General features: G+C 41.0%; 1 protein-coding gene across 2 annotated transcripts in view; it reads left to right on the forward strand.

Moving 5' to 3' along the window:
- RPRD1B (regulation of nuclear pre-mRNA domain containing 1B) overlaps window positions 1-24036 on the forward strand; it is a 45864-nt gene that overhangs the window by 10727 nt on the left and 11101 nt on the right. For both annotated transcript variants that reach the window (XM_037877266.2, XM_037877267.2), the window contains exons 4-6: window positions 8483-8595; window positions 11496-11622; window positions 13017-13192. In XM_037877266.2, the coding sequence (XP_037733194.1) occupies window positions 8483-8595; window positions 11496-11622; window positions 13017-13192 (416 nt within the window). The remainder of the gene's footprint in view (window positions 1-8482; window positions 8596-11495; window positions 11623-13016; window positions 13193-24036) is intronic.

Consider the following 24036-nt stretch of genomic DNA (forward strand, 5'->3'; position numbering starts at 1 on the left):
TTGCGAAGATGCTCTTCCCTCTCTTTGTTAGGTGGAGCCCGTCTCTGCCTAGCATTCCTTCTTGGAACACCATCCCATGGTCAAAGAATCCAAAGCCTTCTCTCCGACACCACCTGCATAGCCATTCGTTGACTTCCACGATTCAACGGTCTCTACCCAGGCCTTTTCCTTCCACGGGGAGGATGGACGGGAACACCACTTGCACCTCAAACTCCTTTATCCTTCTTCCCAGAGCCACGTAGTCCGTAGTGATCTGCTCAAGGTCGTTCTTGGCAGTATCATTGATGCCCACGTGAAGAAGCAGGAAGGGGTAGCGATCTGAGGGCTTGATGAGTCTCGGCAGTCTCTCCGTCAAATCGCGAATCTTAGCTCCTGGCAAGCAGCAGACTTCTCGGTTTTCCCGGTCAGGGCGGCAGATTCTCCATCACTGGCAATTTTAAAATCAAGATTAGATTTTTTTATATTTAAGATCTGCTCTCGGAATTATTTTGGGGAAGTTCTCTGGCCGGCGTTACACAGGAGGTCAGACTAGATGATCACAATGGTACTTTCTGGCCTTGGAATCTATAAGGAGACAATCCCATGAGGCGAGGAAGAGAAATCTTGCAGCAGATTTATTATTTAGCTTTCACTTCTTATGAGTTATAAGCTATTTCCACACTGGAAGTCTTCCCGTTTCCTCAAGGAAATATGTGGCATACTTCTCTCACACATACATGCAAACATACGTGGACATCTATATTTTGTTTCTATGTCTTTCAAACCTAAATGTATCCAGTAAGATATTCTTGTAGCTAGTTTCTAATTAATCTCCTATTTGTTAGTAGTAGACTTTGAATAGCCCATTCCTTTAGCAAGAAATGAATTTTATATATCCTACCTAGTTTCAGCTAACTTACTTTTTAAGTACATAAAAAATAAAAAAAAAAAAAACTAGGTCCGGGCAGACTTTAGTTGTAAAATTCTTTGTCTAACTATTAAACATACCAGCGTTATAGATTATTTCCATGTGACTGGTTTGCAAGTGAACTAGGGGAGAAGCGCTTGAGCGAGCTCTGTCACAATTAGAGGCTGAGCAAAACATTTTTGGACAAGTTTATTTGTGGGAAAATGCAGTTTCAGGTCAGTCATTGTTACTGTTACAACTCCTAGTCGTGATGGCAGTGGATAGTCCTTGGGCTAAGGCAGGGGTCTCAAACTCAATTTACCAAAGCGCCAGAGCCAGTCCTCAAATCCTCCCAGCGGGCCGATGATGTCACTGAAGATGGTGTTCAGAAAAGAAAACGTTTATATTGTATTTTTTTATTTTGAATTTCTTAAAAATAATAGTCATACAACTTTACACAATTCTTCGCCTGCCAGAGAGTTTATAATGTTTGCCAGACACCTGGCAACACTTCAGTTCTGTCCATTTGTTGATGTTTGGCCTCAGTGACTGAGCAGTTGAAACCTTCAGGATTGCAGTAAGGTGTGCATCAGACAGCTGTGTTCAGTATTTTGACTGGTTTATATTCCATTGTGGGGGAAAAAGTGATGCTGTCTCCATGTCTGACTCTGCCAGGCAACTAATGATGGTATCTCTGTCCCTCTCCCCCAGCCAAAAGGAGCTGCGGGGGAGGGGGGGAGCCGCCTGCAGGAGACATTGCCGGCCCCGTGGCTGCATGTCTCTCTCCTCCACGGGCTGCAGTGGAGAGGTTCTCGGGCCACAGATGGCCCGCGGGCTGGGACTTTGGGACCCCTGGGCTAAGGAAAGAGTGAGTGATTCTACAGCCTGGTTGAGATTGAGAGAACCCCATTCCAGAATATCCCAGTATCTAGGCACTCTCCTTCCATGTGGGAAACAAATCCTTTCTGCATATCAGAGACAGAGAGAGAGGAATTGAACCTCAGTCTCCCACATCTCGGATGAGAACCATAACTCCACTGGGTTAGGGTTAAGGGAATCTTCTCCTCCTCTAGCCACTTTGTAAATCCTTCCCTTTCCATTTGTGAAGCACGATTTAAAAAAATGAATAGAATACCATTTATTGAAATATTTTTGGATGTTTACATTTTCAAATATATTGATTTTAATTACAACACAGAATACAAAGTGTACAGTGCTCACTTTATATTTTTGATTACAAGTATTTGCACTGTAAAAAAACAAAATAAATAGTATTTTACAATTCACCTAATACAAGTACTGTAGTGCAATCTCTTTATCATGAAAGTCGAACTTACAAATATAGAATTATGTACAAAAAACTGCACTCAAAAACAAAACAATGTAAAACTGTAGAACCTACAAGTCCACTCTGTCTGAGCGATTGGCTGAACAAGAAGTAGGACTAACAAGTTTGTTTACATTTACAGGAGATAATGCTGCCCTCTTCTTATTTTCAATGTCACCAGAAAGTGAGAACAGGCATTTACATGGCACTGTTGTAACCGGCGTCGCAAGATATTTATGTGCCAGATAGGCTAAAGATTCATATGTCCCTTCATGCTTCAACTACCAGTCCAGGGGACATGCGTCCATGCTGATGGCGGGTTTTGTTCGTTAACAATCCAAAGCAGTGCAGACCGATGCATAATCATTTTAATTATCTGAGTCAGATGCCACCAGCAGAAGGTTGACTTTCTTTTAGCGTAGTTTGGTTTCTGTATTTTCCACATTGCAGTGTTGCTCTTTTAAGACTTGTGAAAGCATGCTCCACACCTTGTCCCTCTCTTGGACAGGCCTCTTGGAAGGCACTTCAGATTCTTAAACCTTGGGTCGAGTGCTGTAGTTATCTTTAAAAAAGGAGTACTTGTGGCACCTTAGTGACTGACAGATTTATTTGAGAACAAGCTTTCGTGAGTACAACTCACTTTAATTAATGCATTTTTTTTAATGTGCGTCATGAGCATGGAAGCGTGTCTTCTGGAATGGTGGCCGAAGCATGAAGGGGCATATGAACGCTTAGCGTATCTGGCACATAAATACCTTGCAGTGCCAGCTACAAAAGTGCCATGCAAATGCCTGTTCTCACTTTCTGGTGACATTGAAAACAAGAAGAGGGCAGCATTATTGCCTGTAAATGTAAACAAACTTGTTTCTCTTAGCGATTGGCTGAACAAGAAGTAGGACTGAGTGGATTTGTAGTCTCTAAAATTTTACATTGTTTTGTTTTTGAGTGCAGTTATGTAACCACAACAAAATACACTTGTAAGTTGCACTTTCACGGCAAAGAGATTGCACTTCAATACTTGAATGAGGTGAATTAAAAAATACTATTATTTTAGTGCAATATTTGTAATAATATGCATTTTGATTTCAATCCCAACACACACAATATATATGAAAATGTATAAAAATATCCAAAATATTTCATTTCAATTGGTATTGTTGAACAGTGTGATTAAAACTGCAATTAATCGCAATTAATTTTTTTGAGTTAATCGCATGAGTTAACTGCGATTAATTGACAGCCCCATTGAAGATGTAAGCAAAATCTTTCTGATCAAAATGTTCTGACTTGAAATTTATTCAACTTTTTGATATTTTTTTTTGTTGAAAAATGTCAAGAACCATTCTTTTTGGTTTGACCCCAAACAATTTATTTTAATTGCCAACAAACTGAAAAATCTGTTATTAACCCACCAGCTGCATGGGGGCATAACTTAACAAGGAACTGACCTGTTGAGCTCAGTAGCAGAGGATGGATCTAGTGTAGGATTGGAATGTGAGGGGCAAGACCAGTGCTGAAGCTGAGGGAGCAGAGAAGAAGAGTACCAGCAAAGAGAGAAAAGCAGGGAGGGATGGCTCCAGCAGTAACTAATGAGGCAGCCAGGTGACAGTAGAGGAGAAGGAGGCAGTTTGGAGCAGAGCAGCATTGCTCATGTCCATCCTGGATAGGCTACCAGCTGATGTCCGTGTAAACGGAAATGGATGATCTTCCCCCATCCCAGAAACCAAAGAAAGGGTTAGGTATCGGAAGATGCACTGGAGCTTATGGCCATAATCTGTAATATTTTGGGAGGGCTCTCATATTTAGTCATGCCCCCAGCCTCTGATTTTTCTGATGTTCTCCTTCTGTCCAGTCCCAAAAGATGTCTTTTAGTTCAGATGTGTAATTTGATGGTAAAACAAACAGACCTCAATCTTTTTCCGGAAATGAATTTCTCAAACTGAGTTTCCTTGGACATGGCCCAAGTTGCTAAATTGCTGTAATTAATAAGCTAAAGCCTACTGAATGTTCACTTGTCCTACACAGGTGGCAAGCTGTGTATTTAATATTTTTATTTTCTTGTTCTCGGGTTCTTTTATAAATAAGCAAAGTTTAAAACACCAGGTGGGTCTTTGAGCATTTGTCCACACAGATCCCATTGTAGGATGTGTGCTCCCATGCATGCAAGCCCAGAGTCTTTTAGCCAGCAGTGTCCGTTGGGGCTGTGCGTGTGCCCTGTACACCCTGGCACCCCAGAATAAGGGTATAAAGGGCGAAGCAGCCCCCACCATTTCCTGCCACCCATAGTAGCTAGTCAGAGTCTCTGTGTCCTCTTACTTTTGGATAGGATTAGGATATTATAGTTGGTTAGTCTTGTTAAGTTTTTAATTAAAGTACATTGGATTTTTAAAAAATACTTTTTCTTGTTTCTTCTGAGTCTCATCTTGGTATCGAGGAGTAGGTGTGGTGGCTGAGAATAGGTCTTCTGGCTTTTAAAATCTCCCTGCCTGTGAGACAGCTATGCCTATGAAATGCCTCTTGTTTTGGGGCATTTCCTACCTTAAACAAGCGCTCTATTTGTAACTTTTTTTGAAGTGCATTCAGAAGGCTCATGATGTCTGCTTGAAGTTGTTTCTGATGGAAAAGAGAATGAGAAGTCTCTCTGACTCCGAGGATCCTCCTCAGAAGCAGTCTGCTCCTGCCTCGAAGCTGGGTTCAGCTAATGCTCTGGCTACAAGAGACGCTACTTGGGGTGCCAAGAGCTCTAAAAGGTGTCATTCTTCCTTGAAACACTCTCTGAGCCTTTTCATCAGTCCTCTTCAGCTCAGTCAGTGGCTGCTACTGCCCAAGGTAGAAGGGACAAAAAAATCTCTGGATGGGCCTTGGCACCAATGGCTGTCCCTAGTCCTGGCCCAGAGGGAGGCTCAGTTTCATCATGCCTCCAACATACCCAAGCATGCTCCTTTGAAGTTGCAGCTGTACGTTGAGTTTTCAAAGACTGTGAGATCCCACTTTTCAGCTGCTATACCACGTCCTCTGTCTTCAGTGACTGACTGCTTTCTTGCTACTGTTGGCATTGATACTCCCCTTTAGCTGGGAGCTATAGAGAAGATGCCTCCAGAGTTCTGCAGCAGGGAGTTCTATTCCCACTACTTCCTCACCCCAAAGAAAAGAGAAGGATGGATGGTGTCCAGTTTTAGATCACAGTTGTCTCAGCAAATTCATGTCAAGTTTCAGATCACCCTTTCTTATAACGTTCCCTCCCCCCTCCTTACAGCCCATGAATTGGTTTGCAACTCTACTGGCAGGACACCTACTTCTGTGCATGAATCTATCCTGCTCACCAAAAGTATGTGTTTCATGGTCAGTGGACTCCACTACCAGTTCAGAGTCCTACTGTTTAGCCCTTCAACAGCTCTGAGGGTGTTTACCAAATACTTGGCTCTGGGAGCAGCTCAGCCAGGCAGAGAAGTCCTCCATATATATTTCTATCTTGACGATTGGCTGATTTGCGGCCCCTCATTGCAGCAGATCAGCAAGGATGTTCTCACAGTTTGACAGCCATTTTCCACACTGGGTCTCAGGGTCAATTGAGAAAAGTCTCCTCTCTCCCCATTTATCCATAGAATTTATGGGGGCTGTTCTCCACTTCCACTTAGCAGGAGCATACCTTCAAAGATTTTTTTCCATAATGAATCGCATCAGTTCATGTATTCAGTCTCATCCAGGAACCATGCTGACCATCTGACTCAATTGTCTGGGTTATATGGTAGTTTATACTTATGTGACTCTCTCTCTCATGGTTGTCTTTGGCCTCCTTTGGGGTTGGTTAAGGATGTTCATCCACCAGCCAAACATGGTATGAATGTCCCTCTAGAAGTTCCTCTGTAATACTGTCATACCTACTTTGGTGAACAGACCCTCAAAACGTCCATCTGGGTACTCAGTCTTTGAAGGAGATTGTTTCATTCACTATCTCCTTCAAAGATTGAAAAATTCATCCAATCAAGCAGTGCACATTTGGACACATTGGACTCTCTCCAGATACATTGGAGTGCACATTTGGACTCTCTCCAGATACAGGGCTCATATAATTGGACAGAATCTCAATTATAATAAATGTATTAGAGCTCATGGCCTTTCAGCTGGCTTGCAAGGTGTTCCTGCTTCTCCTTCAAGGTACTGCTGCTCCAATCCGGATGGATTATATCCTGGCTATGAACTATATAAACAGACGGGGGAGAAAGATTATCCCCCTTACGTCAGGAAGCAACACATCCGTGGGATTGGTGCATTCTGCATCAGAGTAATCTAATAGCCCTGTGGAAGATCAGCTAAGCAGAAGAGTTCCTTCACTCATAAATGGGAGTTAAAAGACTGTTCTAGAGAAAATATTCCTAAGGTGGGGAGTTGCTCAATAGACCTGTTTGCTACCAACATGAACATGAAATGTCCAGTGTTCTGCTGATGAGGAGACGTAAGACCAGGGTCTGTGGCAGATGTATTTCTGGTTCAGTGGGAAAATAACTTGCTTATGTCGTAGTCTTCCCATTCTGCTAATTCTCAATCCTCAGAAGGACATGCCAGTTCGAGTATTCTGATCTGATACATCTATCAATCAGGCCATCTCTTCAACTTCCCCAAACTCCTCCATGTTTATCAGAACCAAGGCCTGGTGCTGCACCCATGCATTTGATAGCATGGAGGCTACCTGGTCAAATTTCAGTGGACAGAAGCTGCTTAGCAGCTGTATGGGAGGTTTTGATCCATAGCAGAAGGGCCTGTGTTAGAAGGACATGCCAAGTTAAGGGGAAACATTTCTCACTGGGGTCCCATTCAGAGACCTCTTCAGCCTGTGGAATCTTCTATTCCATCTATTTTGAACTAATGTTTCAAATACATGATTGCTTAGTTCTAATAGAGTTCATCTGGCTAATATATTCCTCTGTCACTCAACTGAGAGTTATTCAATTTCCTCCCCCCACCTAATGGTATCTGGAGATCTTATTTTTTTTTTATTTTTATTTTTATTTTAAAGGTCCTAATTCATACATTTCCATCAGTGAGGCATAGTTACCTGTCAGGAGCACCACATTCAAGCCCCAATCGTAGATGTACCCACCCTTTGAACCCAGATTGTAATATTTACTATGTCCCTTTTCTGTTAAAATGGCATCAGCTTGGCTCAGAGGGTGAGTGAAATTTCAGACTATGATGTCAAGTCCTCCATTAGTTCGTTTTCATAAAGACAGTTAGACTCAGGCCATATCCAACATTTTTATGGAAAGTGGTTTTGGATTTTCATATAAATCAATTTACACATTTTCCATAAACCACATGATTCTTCTGCTGAGGCTAAACTCCACAAACTAGACCTTCTTAGGACTATTCTCTTTCTTTCCAGTACAAAGCCATTTCACAAAGCATCCAGGCTCTTTGTGCTTTTGTGATAAGTCTCAAGGGCAGGCTGTTTCTCTTAAAGATCTCTAAATGGGTTACAGACTGCAGTAAGATTTTCCTACTCCATTAGATAAACTACTTCTTCCTTCTTGAGTTAGGGCACACTCTGCTAGGCTCAGTCAACCTCCATAGTTGCTTAGGTGACCCCCCCCATTTGAGACTTGTAAGGCAACTATATGGAGTTCGGTACATATATTTATCTATTACTACTCCATTGTGACAGCTTCTAGCTCAGATTCATGGTTTGGAAGGGCTCTCCTACTGTCATTATTTAGATACCCCTCAAGTAGAAGTGCTAACTGCTAGTCACTCATCTACAATGGAATCTGCATAGACAAATGCTTGAAGAAAGAGGTTACTTAACTTTCAGTAACTGGAATTCTCTGAGATGGTTTTGTCCACACATCTTGTGACTTGCCTCTCTTGCCTGGATATTCTTTATTAGTGAAGAAATTAAGTGGTGGTTGGGGTGCTTTGCCCTTTATAGGGTGCATAAGAGCACACAGGTGAATGCACAGCCCCAAGGGACACTGCTGTCCAGAATATTCCAGGCTTGTGCGTACATCTGCTTTTGTTCATAGGTCTCACTACAGTCTCAAAGAACTTCAGTTACTGTAAGTGATCATTCTTTTGCCCTTATGCTGCTGATCATTCTGAAAGTGATGCATAGATTAGCCCTCTGTAAAGAACATTAAATTGTAGATTGACCCTCTGTAGAGCTCATGAAAGCATCTGGTATAACTTTTGAAAATGTAGATAGTTAAGATTCTGTGAATGCACAAATGACATCAGGCTTGAATGGCTTGTATTGAGACTGTGTGTGTCTACAGTTACAGAGGAGAAAAAGTCCTTGAAGCGGACGTTTCAGCAAATACAAGAGGAAGAAGATGAGGATTACCCTGGGAGCTACTCGCCCCAGGACCCCAGCACTGGGCCATTACTGGTATGTTTGGAGGGCTAAGGATCTGAGAAATTGTGAAAGGTGACCTCTTATAAAGACACAGCCACAAGATGGAGCCATTAACAAGTAAAATGTAATTAATGGAGAAATACAATTTACGCTTGGGAAGCCAATGTGTAACAGAACAGTTTTATTAAACCACTGGGTTGTCTGTTTTGTAGTGGGCAAGAGGAAGGGATTATAAATGCATTCTGGTGTGAATGCCATTCCAGAAGTTATCCTTAACAATAAAAACCTGGGTAGGTGTGACTTAATCTAGACCGAGCCAAGGCCCTTGCACTACTGCCAGTGTGTCTTGTTTTTGTTTCCTTTTTTTTTTTAAAGGAAAAAACAGAAGATATATAAAAAGCTTTTTATATATTGACCCATGAACTCTCAAATCCAGTGCACGAACATTGACTCAAGAAATTTCATTTGGGTTTCAGGTAGAGTACAGCCTGACAAAGAAACCAACAGCAAGTTTTATATACCCTGTAGCTGCAAAAGATCAGCATTAAATAGATTTATATGGAGTTGGAAACTAAAGTCAGTTGAGAAGATTTGAACCTTAGTTTGAGACTGGCTGGAGTGTAGCGTTAATGACACGGAGATAACAGAAATGAAATAGACACTATAATCAAAACTCTTCTCTTTAAGGCTACAATTGGCCTTTTGTTAAATCTGTGGCTATTTGAAGGAAGGTGAAGAGTTAAACAGTCTGCCAGATGGGTGGCGTAAATACTACCAAATTACATGAGCCGAGGAAATGAGAGCTTTTACTGCAGATTGCTTACAGCTTTTGGCTTGTTTTAACACACGTTTAATTTGTCACTTATTGGAAATCATTATGTAGCTTACAAGGAAGTATGTATGTCAAGCAGACAGTGAACATCTTCTGGTTCTTCAAACCAGCATAAACAGTGAAAGGGTGCGTGTTAAGAAATTTGTGTATTTTTATAATGAAAGTTTTGAATGTGTGCCTAAAAAATTAATTACTGAAAGTGGAGGATAAAAATCAGCACTACAAAGTTAGCCTAGCTAATGCCAGCAAAATCATCAAATCCTTGAATGCTTTTTAAAACAAAATAAAACTGAATATTTGAGGTTTTCCTGCTTAACGTCTCGCTCCTATTAATGCTATCACTCAGATTCTCCTTTTGACTAGGTTAGTAAAAGCAATGTGGGTATGGTCAGTTGCACTGGTGGGTCTTTCTCAGTGGCCATTCCACTTGCTGATTGTTAACATCAGAATGGCTATACTGGGTCAGACCAAAGGTCAATCTAGCCCAGTATCCTGTCTGCTGACTGCGGCCAGTGCCAGGTGCCCCAGAGGGAATGAACAGAACAGGGAATCATCAAGTGATCCATCCCCTGTTGCCCATTCCTAGCTTCTGGTAAACAGAGGCTAGGGACATTATCCCTGTCATCCTGGCTAATAGCCATTGATGGACCTATCCTCCAGGAATTTATCTAATTCTCTTTTGGCCTTCACAGTATCCTCTGGCAAGGAGTTCCACAGGTTGACTGTGTTGTGTGAAGAAATACTTCCTTGTTTGTTTTAAACCTGCTGCCTATTAATTTCATTTGGTGGCCCCTAGTTCTTGTGTATTAGAAGGAGTAAATAACTCTTCCTTATTTACTTTCTCCGCCCCAGTCATGATTTTATAGACCTCTATCATATCCTTCCTGGGTCATCTCTTTACCAAGCTGAAAAGTCCTAGGCTTATTCATCTCTCCTCACACAGAAGCTGTTCCATACTCCTAATAATTTTAGGATGATTTCTGAACCTTTTCCAAGTCCAATATATCTTTTGAGATGGGGCGACCACATCAGCACACAGTATTCAAGATGTGGGTGTACCATAGATTTATATAGAGGTAATATGATATTTTCTGTCTTATCTATCCCTTTCTTCATGATTCCCAACATTGTTAGCTATTTTGACTGCTGCTGCACATTGAGTGGATGTTTTCAGAGAACTGTCCACAGTGACTGTAAGATCGTTGAGTGGTAACAGCTAATTTAGACCCCATCATTTAATATGTATAGTTTGGATGATGTTTTCTAATGTGCATTACTTTGCATTTATCAACACCGAATTTCATCTGCCATTCTGTTGCCCAGTCACTCACTTTTATTGCAAAGAACTAAATAAAACTGGCAGAACAGGATTCATGGAGTACAATATCAGTCAATTGTATTGCAATTATATTCCCAAAGAATCAGTTGAGCTAGTGAAGGAATGGCAATGGCTTTAAAGTCTGCTTTAAAAGGGATGCTCTTTAGCTGGGGCCAAGTGAGTATGTGGTGCTTAACTGGTGTTATTAAATAAACTAGCCTTTCTGAACCTTTTGGATTTATAAAATGTGCCCCCTCCACATTATCCCAAGGTGCATGTACGCTGTTGGATAAATTTGCATGTAAATTTGCCTCTTGGTCAAGGCAAAATAAAAACAATCCTCTAAGGCAAAATATTGAGATGAAAAGAAATAGACGAAATGCGGAAGTGAAATGTAAAGAATATTTTTATTCCTCTAATCTGCATAGTGTTGTCCTCCATCTTTTCAGACTTGTTTTTAAATGTCCTCTTCTCTTAATTGGATGAATGTCCACTGCAATGTACCAGTTAAGATAATTGTATTGGACTTATGCAAAAGTCCATAGTTTTTTGGTTATTTTAGAGTTTTGTGGATACTGTGGACAGCTACTTGCTGCAGTACTGAGTGTAAGGAGAAAGTAGGACACTAAGGAGCACTTTAAAAGGTAAGTGATTCAGCCTGTAGTGCAATGACAATAGCTAGAGAAAATGGCTTAGCAGTAGTCCTGTTTAGAACTTGGCAGTGCTGCAGTTACCTGCGACTCCATTTGAAAACTGTCTGTTTTTTGTCTTTCCATCCTGCAGACTGAGGACTTGATCAAAGCCCTGCAGGACCTGGAAAATGCAGCATCAGGAGATGCCACAGTGCGGCAGAAAATTGCCTCGCTGCCACAAGAAGTTCAAGATGTGTCACTGCTGGAGAAAATTACAGGTAAGAAGCTAGAAGATGAATGAAAATGAGCGTAGAGGGATTTGACTTTCAAGACTATAATGAGCAGGATGGATGCACCTCGTGCCCTTTATGCCTGCCAGCTTTATAGCTCCCTAACAGTTAGCAGGTAAAAATCTTCTGGCATGCGGTTGGAGGTAAGATTTACATCTCTCCTTCCATTCCTTGGGCCCAAACCAAAATGTGTTTACAAGGATTTTTATACTTGGAGAACCTGTATTCACTGTCCTTTCCTCAACCAACTTCTGACGGCTTCATTTTGTAGTTCTGAAAAGAAACTAGAGCCAGAATATTCAAACTCGGGTGCTGAAAGTTAAGCATTAAATATATATTTATGTATTTTAAGTGGCCTGATTTCTCTCTCTTCTTCTCCCCTCCCACCCCAAGCTGAGTACCTGCAACTCCCTTTGACTGCAATAGGAAGTGGGTGCTCAGATGTGCTGACCATGAATATGTGGGTGCATATAAATGTATGCACCCATGTTTGAACAATATTTGCTTAAGAACCTGGGAGCACATGCAAACAGAATTGATTTTGACTCTTGGTTTTGAAAGTATTCCTAACTTTTAATTTTAGAATTCTATGAGGACTACCACTTATTCAACTCTTCGTAGTGTGTGCTCATCATGTCCAGCTGTGAGAAGGACAAGTGTGTATTTATGTGTAAGCGTGTGTTCTGTGTGTTGATAAATATTCACAGGCATAAGGTCCATCATACAGTGCACATCTGGCATGAATGCTAGGGCCCCATGATGTGACAGAACACATTCTGTTACTGTAAGCTAATATTCTAGTATAATAGCTCATAAAAGATCCACAGAAACAACTTCTAAGGGAGTGTGAGCACAATTGCAACAGCGGCACAGTTGTGGCGCTGCAGCTGTACCAGCATGGCTCTGTAGTGTAGATTCTCCCTTCAGCAACAGAAGGGGTTTTTCCCATCAGTGTAGTTAATCCTCCTCTCCAGGAGGCGGTAGTGTAGTTGACAGAAAAAATCTTCTCTCAACCTGACTGCATCTACAGGGGGTTAGATCAACCTAACTGTGGCACTCAGGGTATGAATTATTTTGCATTCCTGAGTGACGTAGCTAGGTTGAGCTAGTTTTTAAGTGTAGCTCAGACCTCACTGTTGGATCTGCAAGACTAAAAATGTGACCATCTGGTTCTGTGTTTAAAATCTTCCGTTTTCAGGTTGTTAGTCTTAGCAGTTTTTGGGTGCCCCTTAAATCTCTTGATTACAACTATTTTCTTTTAACCCCTGGATAACTCTTGTGAATAAAATGTTGTGCATGTGGTTGTTGGATTAGAGCCTTTTTTCAAAGCATAAAAGGGTTTTAGCTGAGTCCATGTACATTTTTACCACCTTTGCATGTAGACAAAGAGGCAGCAGAACGTCTTTCGAAAACGGTGGATGAAGCATGTTTGTTACTAGCCGAGTATAACGGGCGGCTGGCAGCAGAGTTGGAAGACCGACGCCAGCTGGCACGCATGCTGATTGAGTACACCCAGAACCAGAAGGATGTATTGACAGAGAAAGAGAAAAAGTTAGAAGTGAGTACTGCTCCGAACAATGCTGAAATCTTATCCTCCTACCAAACACACATACTTGCCTTCAAAATTTAAACATTTTTTTTCTTTTAAATGAGAATGATGTAAGGTAATGTAGCAATTTAGTTCTCCCTGGAGCACTCTGCTGTCAAAAGAAAACAGGACTGAGGAAAAAATATTTTCTGTGAATAAGTAAATTAAAAACTGTGAACTGCTGAACTCAGATGTCCAGCACAAAAGTAGATGGAGAAGGAAGCACTAGAACTTAAATATATTTTTTGAGAGAGACTGTTTTATCATCAAACATTTTTGATGTTCAGTCCAGGTTCATGTCAGGGTTTGTTCTTGAATGAAATCCCTATCCCCCCAAAAAATCAAGTGTCCATGTTACTCCTTCCTGCAAGTAACTGATGCTTTTTGTATATTTCGTGTGTAGTTGGTTGTTGCTTGTCTGGCTTGAAGGTCCTATTTGCTGAGCTGACTTGTCAAATGTGTGTTTTAGTACTGCCAACCCTGCTTAACCAAAAAATGGTGATGCTTTTAATTGGATTTACGTGCAGTGCTTACATGAAGGAACAGGTAGTGGTGATGCAGAAAGATGACAACTCAGACTTCATGCCGTAGCCAGCTTGAACTTGGAGGGCAAGAAACTGCTGTAAAAATAATACTGTCTGACTGGAACTCAGTAGTGACCAGAAACCCTAGAGTGAGTACATGGGGAACAGCAGACGGTCGTTTATCTGAAATGTTCTTCTTTCACTGAGGAAGTGTTTTCAGCACCATGTCGTAGGACTAATATGGCAGTTTAATTAATGATTCTGGTTGTATGTCACTTTGCCATCTGTTGAACTGCCCCTTGGCGACACATTATGGGCTTCCTCTACACTGTCGGATGCTGATTATTATGAGCAGCTGCTGTTGGGTGGGACATGAGTTACAGAGGACGTAGTCTTCTAGAAGGAGGCTGGATTGTAGAGCAGTTCAACCCTTTGTGTGCCCTCTTTCCATCACAACTTGTCTTCTGTCCTGGAATGTTAGGCAGTACTCTTTAACTTGTACTCTGTTTTGGCCATGGGTTTTCCTCCTATGTCTATACATAGTTACTTGAGTACATACTGTACATTATCCATCCAGAGTTTAAAAATCAGCTAGAAGATTTAGGACTGTTGCATTCAAAAAATCTAAAGACTGTTAGGCTTTAACTATCTGTCTAGCAAATTTATTTAATCTCCGGAAGCTGATTTGAGAGTTGAGTTTATGGTGGTTTTCCTATAGTTGGTTCATTTATAAAGCACTTTAGATATCATGAGTACAAAAGAAGCCATAAAAACAGCTTTCTGGCATCCGTTACATTATTTACGGAAAATAACAATAGAAACCTTGGGTCAGATTCATCTTTCACTGAAGTCAGTGATAAAACTCCAGTTCAGTTCTGCAGGAAGGGGATTGTGAGCCCCTCCCATCTCTTAACTGCTTTAATGGCATCTACAGTAAAAAGCAGAATGCCTCAGCGTGCATTTTAAAAATCCTAGATTTTGAATCAGCTTGAGTTGTCGTAAAACTAATTTGGAAACTTGTGCTATAGCAACTTTAGACTAAAGTTTATAATAAAGTAAATTATAAATGCTGTGGGTTTTGTTTGCTTTTGAAATGACACTTCTGATAAGGTCTCTTATGTGAAAGTTAGCAAACTGCTATAGGCCAAAATAATGAAAGTTCAAGCACTGAGCCTTCAAACAGGGAAGCCGGTATGTAATTTAATTCACATACATAGTCCCATTGACTTCAGTGGGACTAGTCATATGCTTGACTTCAGCGTGTGCAAAAGTGCTTGACACATTATGGACTAAACCTGTATTTTATTAAAAAGGTCTCTTAATGGCATGAAATCTTTGTTAGTTCAGAACACAGTCACCTCATTAACAATGAAAAATTAGACTTGTAGCATACTCTCACAGTATACCACCAGGCCAAAACTTAAAAAACCCCAGGAGTCTTAAATTAAGCACCTAAGTGTGGAATTTTCAAAAGCAGTTAAGTGACATAGAAGCACAAGTCACGTTGACGTACTGCAAACCCTTTGGGGTATAGTCGACAAGCATTTCAGCTTTCCTGACTTGTGGAAGTTTAACATATTGGAGGATTTTGTTGGTTGCAAATGCAGCCCAGGCTATATGCTTATCAGTTTTGTGTTTGAGTTTCTGGTGTTCTCAAGTAACAATGTTAATGAGACCCTGGGTTTATCTCGTTCAGCATAGATGGGCGTTTTAAGTGTGTAATCCCTTAACAGAAAAAGTTGAAATTCTAATAAGATACTAAAGAAACAAGGACAAAACATTCACTCTAGAATTTAAGTCTATAAAATAAGAAGAAAGTAAAGAACTAGCAACATGTAAATACTCCGATTTAAATTAAAAAAATCATGATTCTTTTTTTATCTATCCCGTTCTTAGTACTTCTGCATGACATGTTGTGCTCCATCATGATCTTTTTTCCAAATATTTCAATTGCTAGCTGTATGTGTTTACAAAAACAAACCTTGCTTTCAGCTGAGATGCATTTAGAAGCAAAGTTCTGTTTTGGACTGTTTACTTCATTCACTTTTCTGGTCAAAGTGACTGAGAGGAGAGAAAGTAGGCTCTTTGTTGGTAATATGAACCAGGATTTCATTCTGTCGAGTCATGAGAAGTGCCAGTGTCTGTCTGATCAAAAATTGTAAATCATTGTGGATCTTCAAGGTACTGGGGTTGCACACACAAGTAACTCTTTCTCTGAGATAGTAATAAAAATAGCTAAGCCCCGTGTCTGGGAAGGGAACTTTTCTGTCTAAACACTGGAGTGCTTATTTAATTTAAATAGTCCAATACTATTGCCTTTCATCAACCATGGCAAATTCTACAAACATACATTTAGGCTGAGTGGGAGTATTTACTCATAGTAGGCTATTGCTCAAGAGATTTTGAAAAGTCCAGGGTGCCAAAAGCTCTTGTCGTCCTCAGTCACACACAATCCTTTCATCAAGACAGGATATATTAGAAAAGATGAGGTTGGACAAGTGAACTACAATTCATGAGTGAGCAGTGGCAAAGATTTGCATGGGTGAATTCAAAGGCTGCTATAGTACTAAGAAACCCACAAACTGATGGTTTGAGGGGAAAGGTGGTACTGGATGTTGAGTCTGAGAGAAGACATCAGGGTCAGACATCTAGGGGAAGAGAATGTAGGCCCCACATGCTGTGGGACTGTCTCTTAAACAGTAACTGTGAAAAGGAGTTGGGGGTCATGGTTGGATAAGCAGCTGAATAGTAGCTCTGAGTGCAGTGCTTCAGTGAAGAGAGTTAGTGAGGTTCTTGGAGGTGTAAACGCGAATATCAAATAGGAGTAGGGAGGTGGTATTACTTCTGTCTTCAGCATTGGTGAGACCATTAATAGAACACTGTGTCCAGTTCCGTTGTCAATGCTTCCAAAAGAATGTAGGAAAAACTGGAAATGCTTCATGGAGCTACAAAAAAGATTCATGGTCTGAAAAACCTGCCAACAGAAATTGGTCCAATAAAAGCTATTACCTCACCCACTTCGCTTTACAGTGAGTGACTGTTTCTTAAATCTGTGTAGTTTACCAAAGAATAAGAGGTGACTTGATCACAGTCTGTATGTACATGGGGAGAAGATGTCTGATAGTAGAAGACTCTTTTTAATTTAAGAAAGGTTTAACAAGATCCATTGGCTAGAAGCTGAAGCTATACAAATGCGAACTGGAAATTATGCTCAAATATTTGAGGGTAACATTGGAACAATTTACCAAGGGATGAGGGGGGTTTACCATTACCTGGAGTTGTGAATTCCTTTCTGAAAAGATATGCTCTAGCTCAACCAGAACTTATGGGCTTGATGCAGGAATTATGGAGTGAAATTCCATGGTCTGTTTTATGCAGGAGGTCAGGTTACAGTATTGTAATAGTCCCTTCAGGCAGTAAAATCTATTAAATTAAGTAATGGACGCAAAAATCAGTATTTCAATACCTTAACATGTATAAACATTCTTCTCGGAGAAGGTGGCTTCCTACTGCTGATGAATAGGTGACTCAAATCTAAGTTCCTTATCTTTTGATACTAACATTTTTTTGACCACCTAAGATCCCACTGAAATGCTGATCAAATAAAAGCATATTGAGAATAAAAACTGTGCCAGAACCTGCAAAGTTAAATGTAACAGGCTAGCTACTGTGAAGCCAAGTGCACACTGTGCCTGTTGAAATAAATGACAATAGCTATCTAAGAAAAAAGCAAATCAGTTATACTGTATAAAACTGGACACTGAGGACTATAGGGAAGATATTCAATGGAGGAGACAGCCTCCATGTTCAAGTTGCCAGATGATTGTAAAATGAAGGTAGCTGAATAGATGGAGCAACATAAGTGAAAGTACTACCAGAATATCTCCGATCCTATGGAAGAATGGATACCTAAAGTATATGTGATATCTGCAGTAGATCAGGACAAGGTGAAACAAAACGGCAGAATGACTCTTCTGCAAGAAGAGTCAGTCTAACCTGGAGGAGGGGCGAATTGTGTTCACGGCTGTAACTTTGGTTTATAAAGTCAATGCTATGGACTGTTCCTTCTTTTCTCCCCAGTTGTCATCTCCGTATGCTTTTGTTTGTTTTTTTTTTGTTTGTTTTTGGTATGCTCTTTGGGACAAGTTATGTTGCTGCTTATATCCAGGCCCCTATATATTCCATGATTCTGCAATCAAGAAATTTTTCTGCAGAATTCACCTGTTGCTGAACATGAGATCCATTATCTCCACTTTTAATTAAAAGTTTTGTGACCTTACAGTTGTGAAGATAACTTTTGACGATGTGACCTGAGTATAAACCAATAGCTGTCTGAGTCTGCCAAGAGCCTCAAAGAATAATTCAGAGGTGTGAACTGCCCCCGTCATCTCACTTAATGTTTCATGGACTCTGTGATTGTGTGGCCATGGAATTTGCCATTTTCCCAAGCTACCCATGCGCTGCATGAACTTGCCTGTAGCTGCCACTTTCGCCACAATGGGGAATTATTTGGGTTACAGTGCATGCTCTCTTCACCGTTCTATAGAGCAAGAACTGGAGTCCTGTTCGGATCCAAGAAGTGTGTAGGCACAGATAGCTAGGCTGCCTAGTGACTAGAGCACTAGGTGCACCACTGAAACAGACTACAAGTTCTCTCTGTCTCTGGCACATGCTGAGTGGAGTAAGAAGTCTCTGAGCTGGACCACCGAGATAATGTAGTAATTGCTGCCATAGAACTGGGCTGTCTGGAGAATGCAGTGAAGAAATCAATCATTGACTGACTGTACGTCAGTGAGTATTTCCAACTATGAGCTATTGGAGGTGGCGGGGAATAAAATGTTTGCAGCAGAGTTTGGTCCTGTTGTGCCATAGAGCACACGTGAGCCATGACTATGTGCTGCTTATACAGTGTTCAGCACAATGGGACCCTGGCCTGATTGGCACTTCTAGGCACTCCCGCAATATAAATGTTAAGTGAAATAGTAATAAAAAAAAATTATCTAGAGATCATGAAATTATTTCCATGTAATGTTGCTGTATTTTTCAGAGAGATGCATGCATTGCTACACTTCCACCTGGCAATGAAAATCAATAAAATATTTGAACAAAGGTGAATGTATGACTGGAAGTGTGCTTGTGTTCTTCTTAACCTGGCATCGTAGTAAAAGGTGAGCAGGAGGAGTAGTTTGTGGAGCATGAAATGCTGCCAAAAGCAGAAACAACATGCTTAGTAAATTGAAGGTGAATGATGCTGTGAGGGGAAAAAAGAAACTGTATCTCTTTATTTAAAGAGTGGGAGAGGAAAAAGCCAACCTGCCAGCAGACCTGATCTACCAAATATAAGCTTTAGCTCTGAAAGGAGCTATCATTACCCTTCAGGTTCTGAGTAGTGCGTTGTTTCTTTGAGAGAAACTTGTCTGCAAAGTCAAGTTTGTTGCTCTCTTGCTGCTGTGAAATGAGAGAGGGGAAACTGGTTCCTTGGTTCTGTCTGCTCTTCCCAGATTAGACTGTAGAGAATATCTATTCGGAAATGCTTGTTCTGTTCAGAAACCTGTGGGACATGAGAACCCACTCGAGACACAGCTTTGCTGCGCGACTCTAGTATTTTTGGTGTGTGTATGTGTGTGGTGTTTTTCTTTTATTAAGATGAATTCTTCTGTTGCACAGAATCTGACAGATGGAGGCTAGTTCCCTCTGCTATATTATCTACCTTTCTGCATGGGGGAAATTGCATGGCCATTTTAAAGAAATACTCAAAATAACGTATAATCTATTCAAATGTTAACTTGGTGTCAGACCTCACCCACAACTTATCTGAGAGTACTCTGTTCCTTCTTTACACTGAGTCTGCAAGCCCCCTCTGCTCCATGTGATCTTTGGAGCCTTGAGATCAGAAGTAGGACCCCGAGGTGGGAAAGGTCACTTCTAAACTTTTTTGTTTGTAGCAACTCCAGAGGAGCTTCTTTTCAAGGGAGAAAACTTTTAGGGCTTGATTCAAAGCCCCCTGAAGTTAATGGGTGTCTTTCAGGTTACTCTGGTCTCTGGATCAGGCCCTAAGTGTATCTAACTTCTCACCTACTGTTCAGCTGAGTTTGGATGAAAATTAAATATAAATTATGCACACTAAATATTTAGTTTCTTGTTCTTTTCCGGCTTGATTTGTACACATGCGTGGGGGCCTCCTTTATTGGGACCAAGTAACTTTTTCATTCCTGGGGTTGATGTTTCCTTATTAGGCTAAGTTGTCTCTTTTGCATGCAGCCAGGCTCTCTCGCAGTCATCTTTGTAGTAAGTCGGGTGTTACAGCTGATGTGGGGAACTCTTCCCCCAACCTTGTTTGACTGTTAGTAATTTTATTTGGCACTCTTGAACAATGACTGGCACAAAAGTGTGGGGGAAATGACTTGTTTATAAAACAATAGGGGTGCTATACAGAATGGGAATAAATACAATTTTAAAAAACTACAGACAGGACAACTGAGGATGTGGGGGTAGGTGGGATTGTGGGCAGAGGAAAGGGAAGACAGTGATAATACCAAACACCTCAAAATTGGAAAATCTTTAGCTGTTTTAAAAGCAGGGAACAGTTAAATGGCTGGATTTCAAAGGGGAATGAATGCTGTACCATAGAATCATAAAATATCAGGGTTGGAAGGGACCTCAGGAGGTCATCTAGTCCAACCCCCTGTTCAAAGCAGGACCGATCCCCAATTAAATCATCCCAGCCAGGGCTTTGTCAAGCCTAACCTTAAAAACGTCTAGGGAAGGAGATTCCACCACCTCCCTAGGTAACGCATTCCAGTGTTTCACCACCCTCCCAGTGAACAAGTTTTTCCTAATATCCAACCTAAATCTCCCCCACTGCAACTTGAGACCATTATTCCTTGTTCTGTCATCTGCTACCACTGAACAGTCTAGAGCCATCCTCTTTGGAACCCCCTTTCAGGTAGTTGAAAGCAGCTACCAAATCCCCCCTCATTCTTCTCTTCCGCAGACTAAACATCCCCAGTTTCCTCAGCCTCTCCTCATAAGTCATGTGTTCCAGTCCCCTAATCATTTTTGTTGCCCTCCGCTGGACGTTTTCCAATTTTTCCACATCCTTCTTGTAGTGTGGGGCCCAAAACTGGACACAGTACTCCAGATGAGGCCTCACCAATGTTGAATAGAGGGGAACAATCACGTCCCTCGATCTGCTGGCAATGCCCCTACTTATACATCCCAAAATGCCATTGGCCTTCTTGGCAACAAGGGCACACTGTTGACTCATATCCAACTTCTCATCCACTGTAACCCCTAGGTCCTTCTCTGCAGAACTGCTGCGAAGCCATTTGGTCCCTAGTTTGTAGCAGTGCATTGGATTCTTCCGTCCTAAGCGCAGGACTCTGCACTTGTCCTTGTTGAACCTCATCAGATTTCTTTTGGCCCAATCCTCTAATTTGTCTAGGGCCCTCTGTATCCTATCCCTACCCTCCAGAGTATCTACCACTCCTCCCAGTTTAGTGTCATCTGCAAACTTGCTGAGGGTGCAATCCACACCATCCTCCAGATCATTTATGAAGATACTGAACAAAACCGGCCCCAGGACCGACCCTTGGGGCACTCCACTTGATACCGGCTGCCAACTAGACATGGAGCCATTGATCACTACCCGTTGAGCCCGACAATCTAACCAACTTTCTACCCACCTTATAGTCCATTCATCCAGCCCATACTTCTTTAACTTGCTGGCAAGAATACTGTGGGAGACCGTGTCAAAAGCTTTGCTAAAGTCAAGGAACAACACGTCCACCGCTTTCCCCTCATCCACAGAGCCTGTTATCTCGTCATAGAAGGCAATTAGATGAGTCAGGCATGACTTGCCCTTGGTGAATCCATGCTGACTCTTCCTGATCCCTTTCCTCTCCTCTAAGTGCTTAAGAATTGATTCCTTGAGGACCTGCTCCATCCTGTATCCAAAGGGATGATCCTCGGCTGGTTAAGTGGCAGTGAAGTTATCCTGAAAGAGGTTCATGTTGAGCACAGAATAGCCAGGATTAAGCCCTAGGAGGTGTTCTTTGTAATACAAATAGTAATAAAAGGGTTTATGCTAAAAACGTTGAGTCCAGTAGTTACCCATCTAGCAGCTGCATCTATTAATCCACACTAATGAATAATAACAGGCTGCTCATGGAAAATCTTATGGTCATATACTTCAATATGTTTTGACTTTTTGAAAAGCTGTAGAAACATTAAGGGGAGGGTTTAGCTAATAAATATATGCTGTTTAAATAGCTATTGATCAGTTGCAGTAACTGTTTTTCAACAAAACTTCATTGGATTTTTTCTAGAGGAACAATGTCTCCAACTGTCACATTGTGACTTGCATTTTAATGAGTCCACTTTCTAAAAGCTTGTTTAAACACAAACTTGAGTGGCAAGCTAGAATAGCCAAGGAATGATTGATTGGATTGCTTTGTAAATACTGCACATTTTGAGTATCCCTGATGCATATTTACATGACTTTAATTAGCCTGTTAAAATGTAAACCTAACAAGCTTATGCCAAACTATTTAAACTCTACATATTAAGCTATTTATACAAGTTCCATGGTTTTAAAATAATTACTCTTGAGCCAATGGTGCATGTTTTAGAAATTCTGAGTGAGCCCTTCTACTTCCCTTTATACAGTAATAAAAATGTAATTTTTAATGTAAATTTCCAAGGATCTGATTTGTTAACTAACAAAACAGACGATATTCACAGCTCAGACTGCAACTGTCCTCAGTTCATTCTTGCACTGTAGCACATATAATGTAGATAAAAATTACCCACTGATCTGATTTCCTGCATATGAAAGCCTAGTTAAGTTACGCATAAGAGTGCAACCTAAAAAGGGTCTTTCAAAGGTTTATTTTCAAAGAGAGAATTAACCCTGGTGCGGGTTAGTGGGAGCTGTGATGATACAGAACGTTGAATTCTGGGCCATCTGGTGTGACTTCGGAGGAGCTAAACAAACTGGTGGTGGGAGGGGGGAATCTTAGAACTCTTTTTTTTCGTTTTTTTTAATTATCCCTCTTATTTCAGGCATTCAACACAAACTGAAGGGTCAGTGCCATTTAAACGTGCAGATCCCTTTTTAATACTGAAACTTTCCACTTTATCTTCCATCACTGTGTGTAATATATGTCCTTTAATCAGCAGTGTCAAGCAGAGGGTGTTTGTACATATGCTATAACAGAGGTGCTTGACATGAGTATCTGAAGAGATTTAGCTCCTTCTCCAATTCACCTACTAAATTATGTTAAAGCTAAAATAAACACATGTTTTGTAGTGTAAGCATAAGAACAGCCATACTGGCTCAGACCGAAGGTCTATCTAGCCCAGTATCCTGTCTTCTGACAGTGGCCAATGCCAGGTGTCCCAGTGGGAATGAACAGAACAAGTGATCCATCCCCTGTCGCTCATTCCCAGCTTCTGGCAAACAGAGGCTAAGAACACCGTTCCTGCCCATCCTGGCTACTAGCCATTGACGGACCTATCCTCCCATGAATTTATCTAATTCTCTTTTGAACCCTGTTGTCATCTTGGCCTTCACAACATCCTCTGGCAAGGAGTTCCACAGGTTGACTGTGTTGTGTGAAGAAATACTTCCTTTGTTTGTTTTTAAATCTGCTGCCTGTTAATTTCATTTGATAGCCCCTAGTTCTTGTGTTATGAGAAGGAGTAAATAACACTTCCTTATCTACTTTCTCCACATCAGTCATGATTTTATAGACGTCTATATCCCCCCTTTTCCAAGCTGAAAAGTCCAGTCTTATTGATCTCGCCTCATATGGCAGCTGTTCTATACCCCTAATCATTTTTGTTGCCCTTTTCTGAACCTTTTCCAATTCTAATATCTTTTTTTGAGATGGGGCGACCACGTCTGTGCGCAGTATTCAAGATCTGGGCGTATCATGTGTATAGCGGCAATTTGATATTTTCTGTCTTATCTCTCCCTTTCATAATGATTCCCAGCATCCTGTTTGGTTTTGTGACTGCCACTGCACATTGAGTGGATGTTTTCAGAGAACTCTCCACAATGGCTGCAAGATCTTTCTTGAGTGGTAACAGCTAAGCAATTGTTGTAATTGCATACAGGGATCTTATATGACTATAAATTGGGTCAGAAGTTGCCAGTGTAATCTCTATACTAAAGTGAAGTTCAAACTATAAAAAAGTTTGCAATTCCCTGTGCTATAGCTCTGACTTTCCTGTCTTGTCAGTTTAATGGTCAAACGTTTTCTCTTAATTTTCCTGTCAGATCACACT

Source organism: Chelonia mydas, chromosome 13 (assembly GCF_015237465.2).
Source record: "Chelonia mydas isolate rCheMyd1 chromosome 13, rCheMyd1.pri.v2, whole genome shotgun sequence".
NCBI lineage: Eukaryota > Metazoa > Chordata > Testudines > Cheloniidae > Chelonia > Chelonia mydas.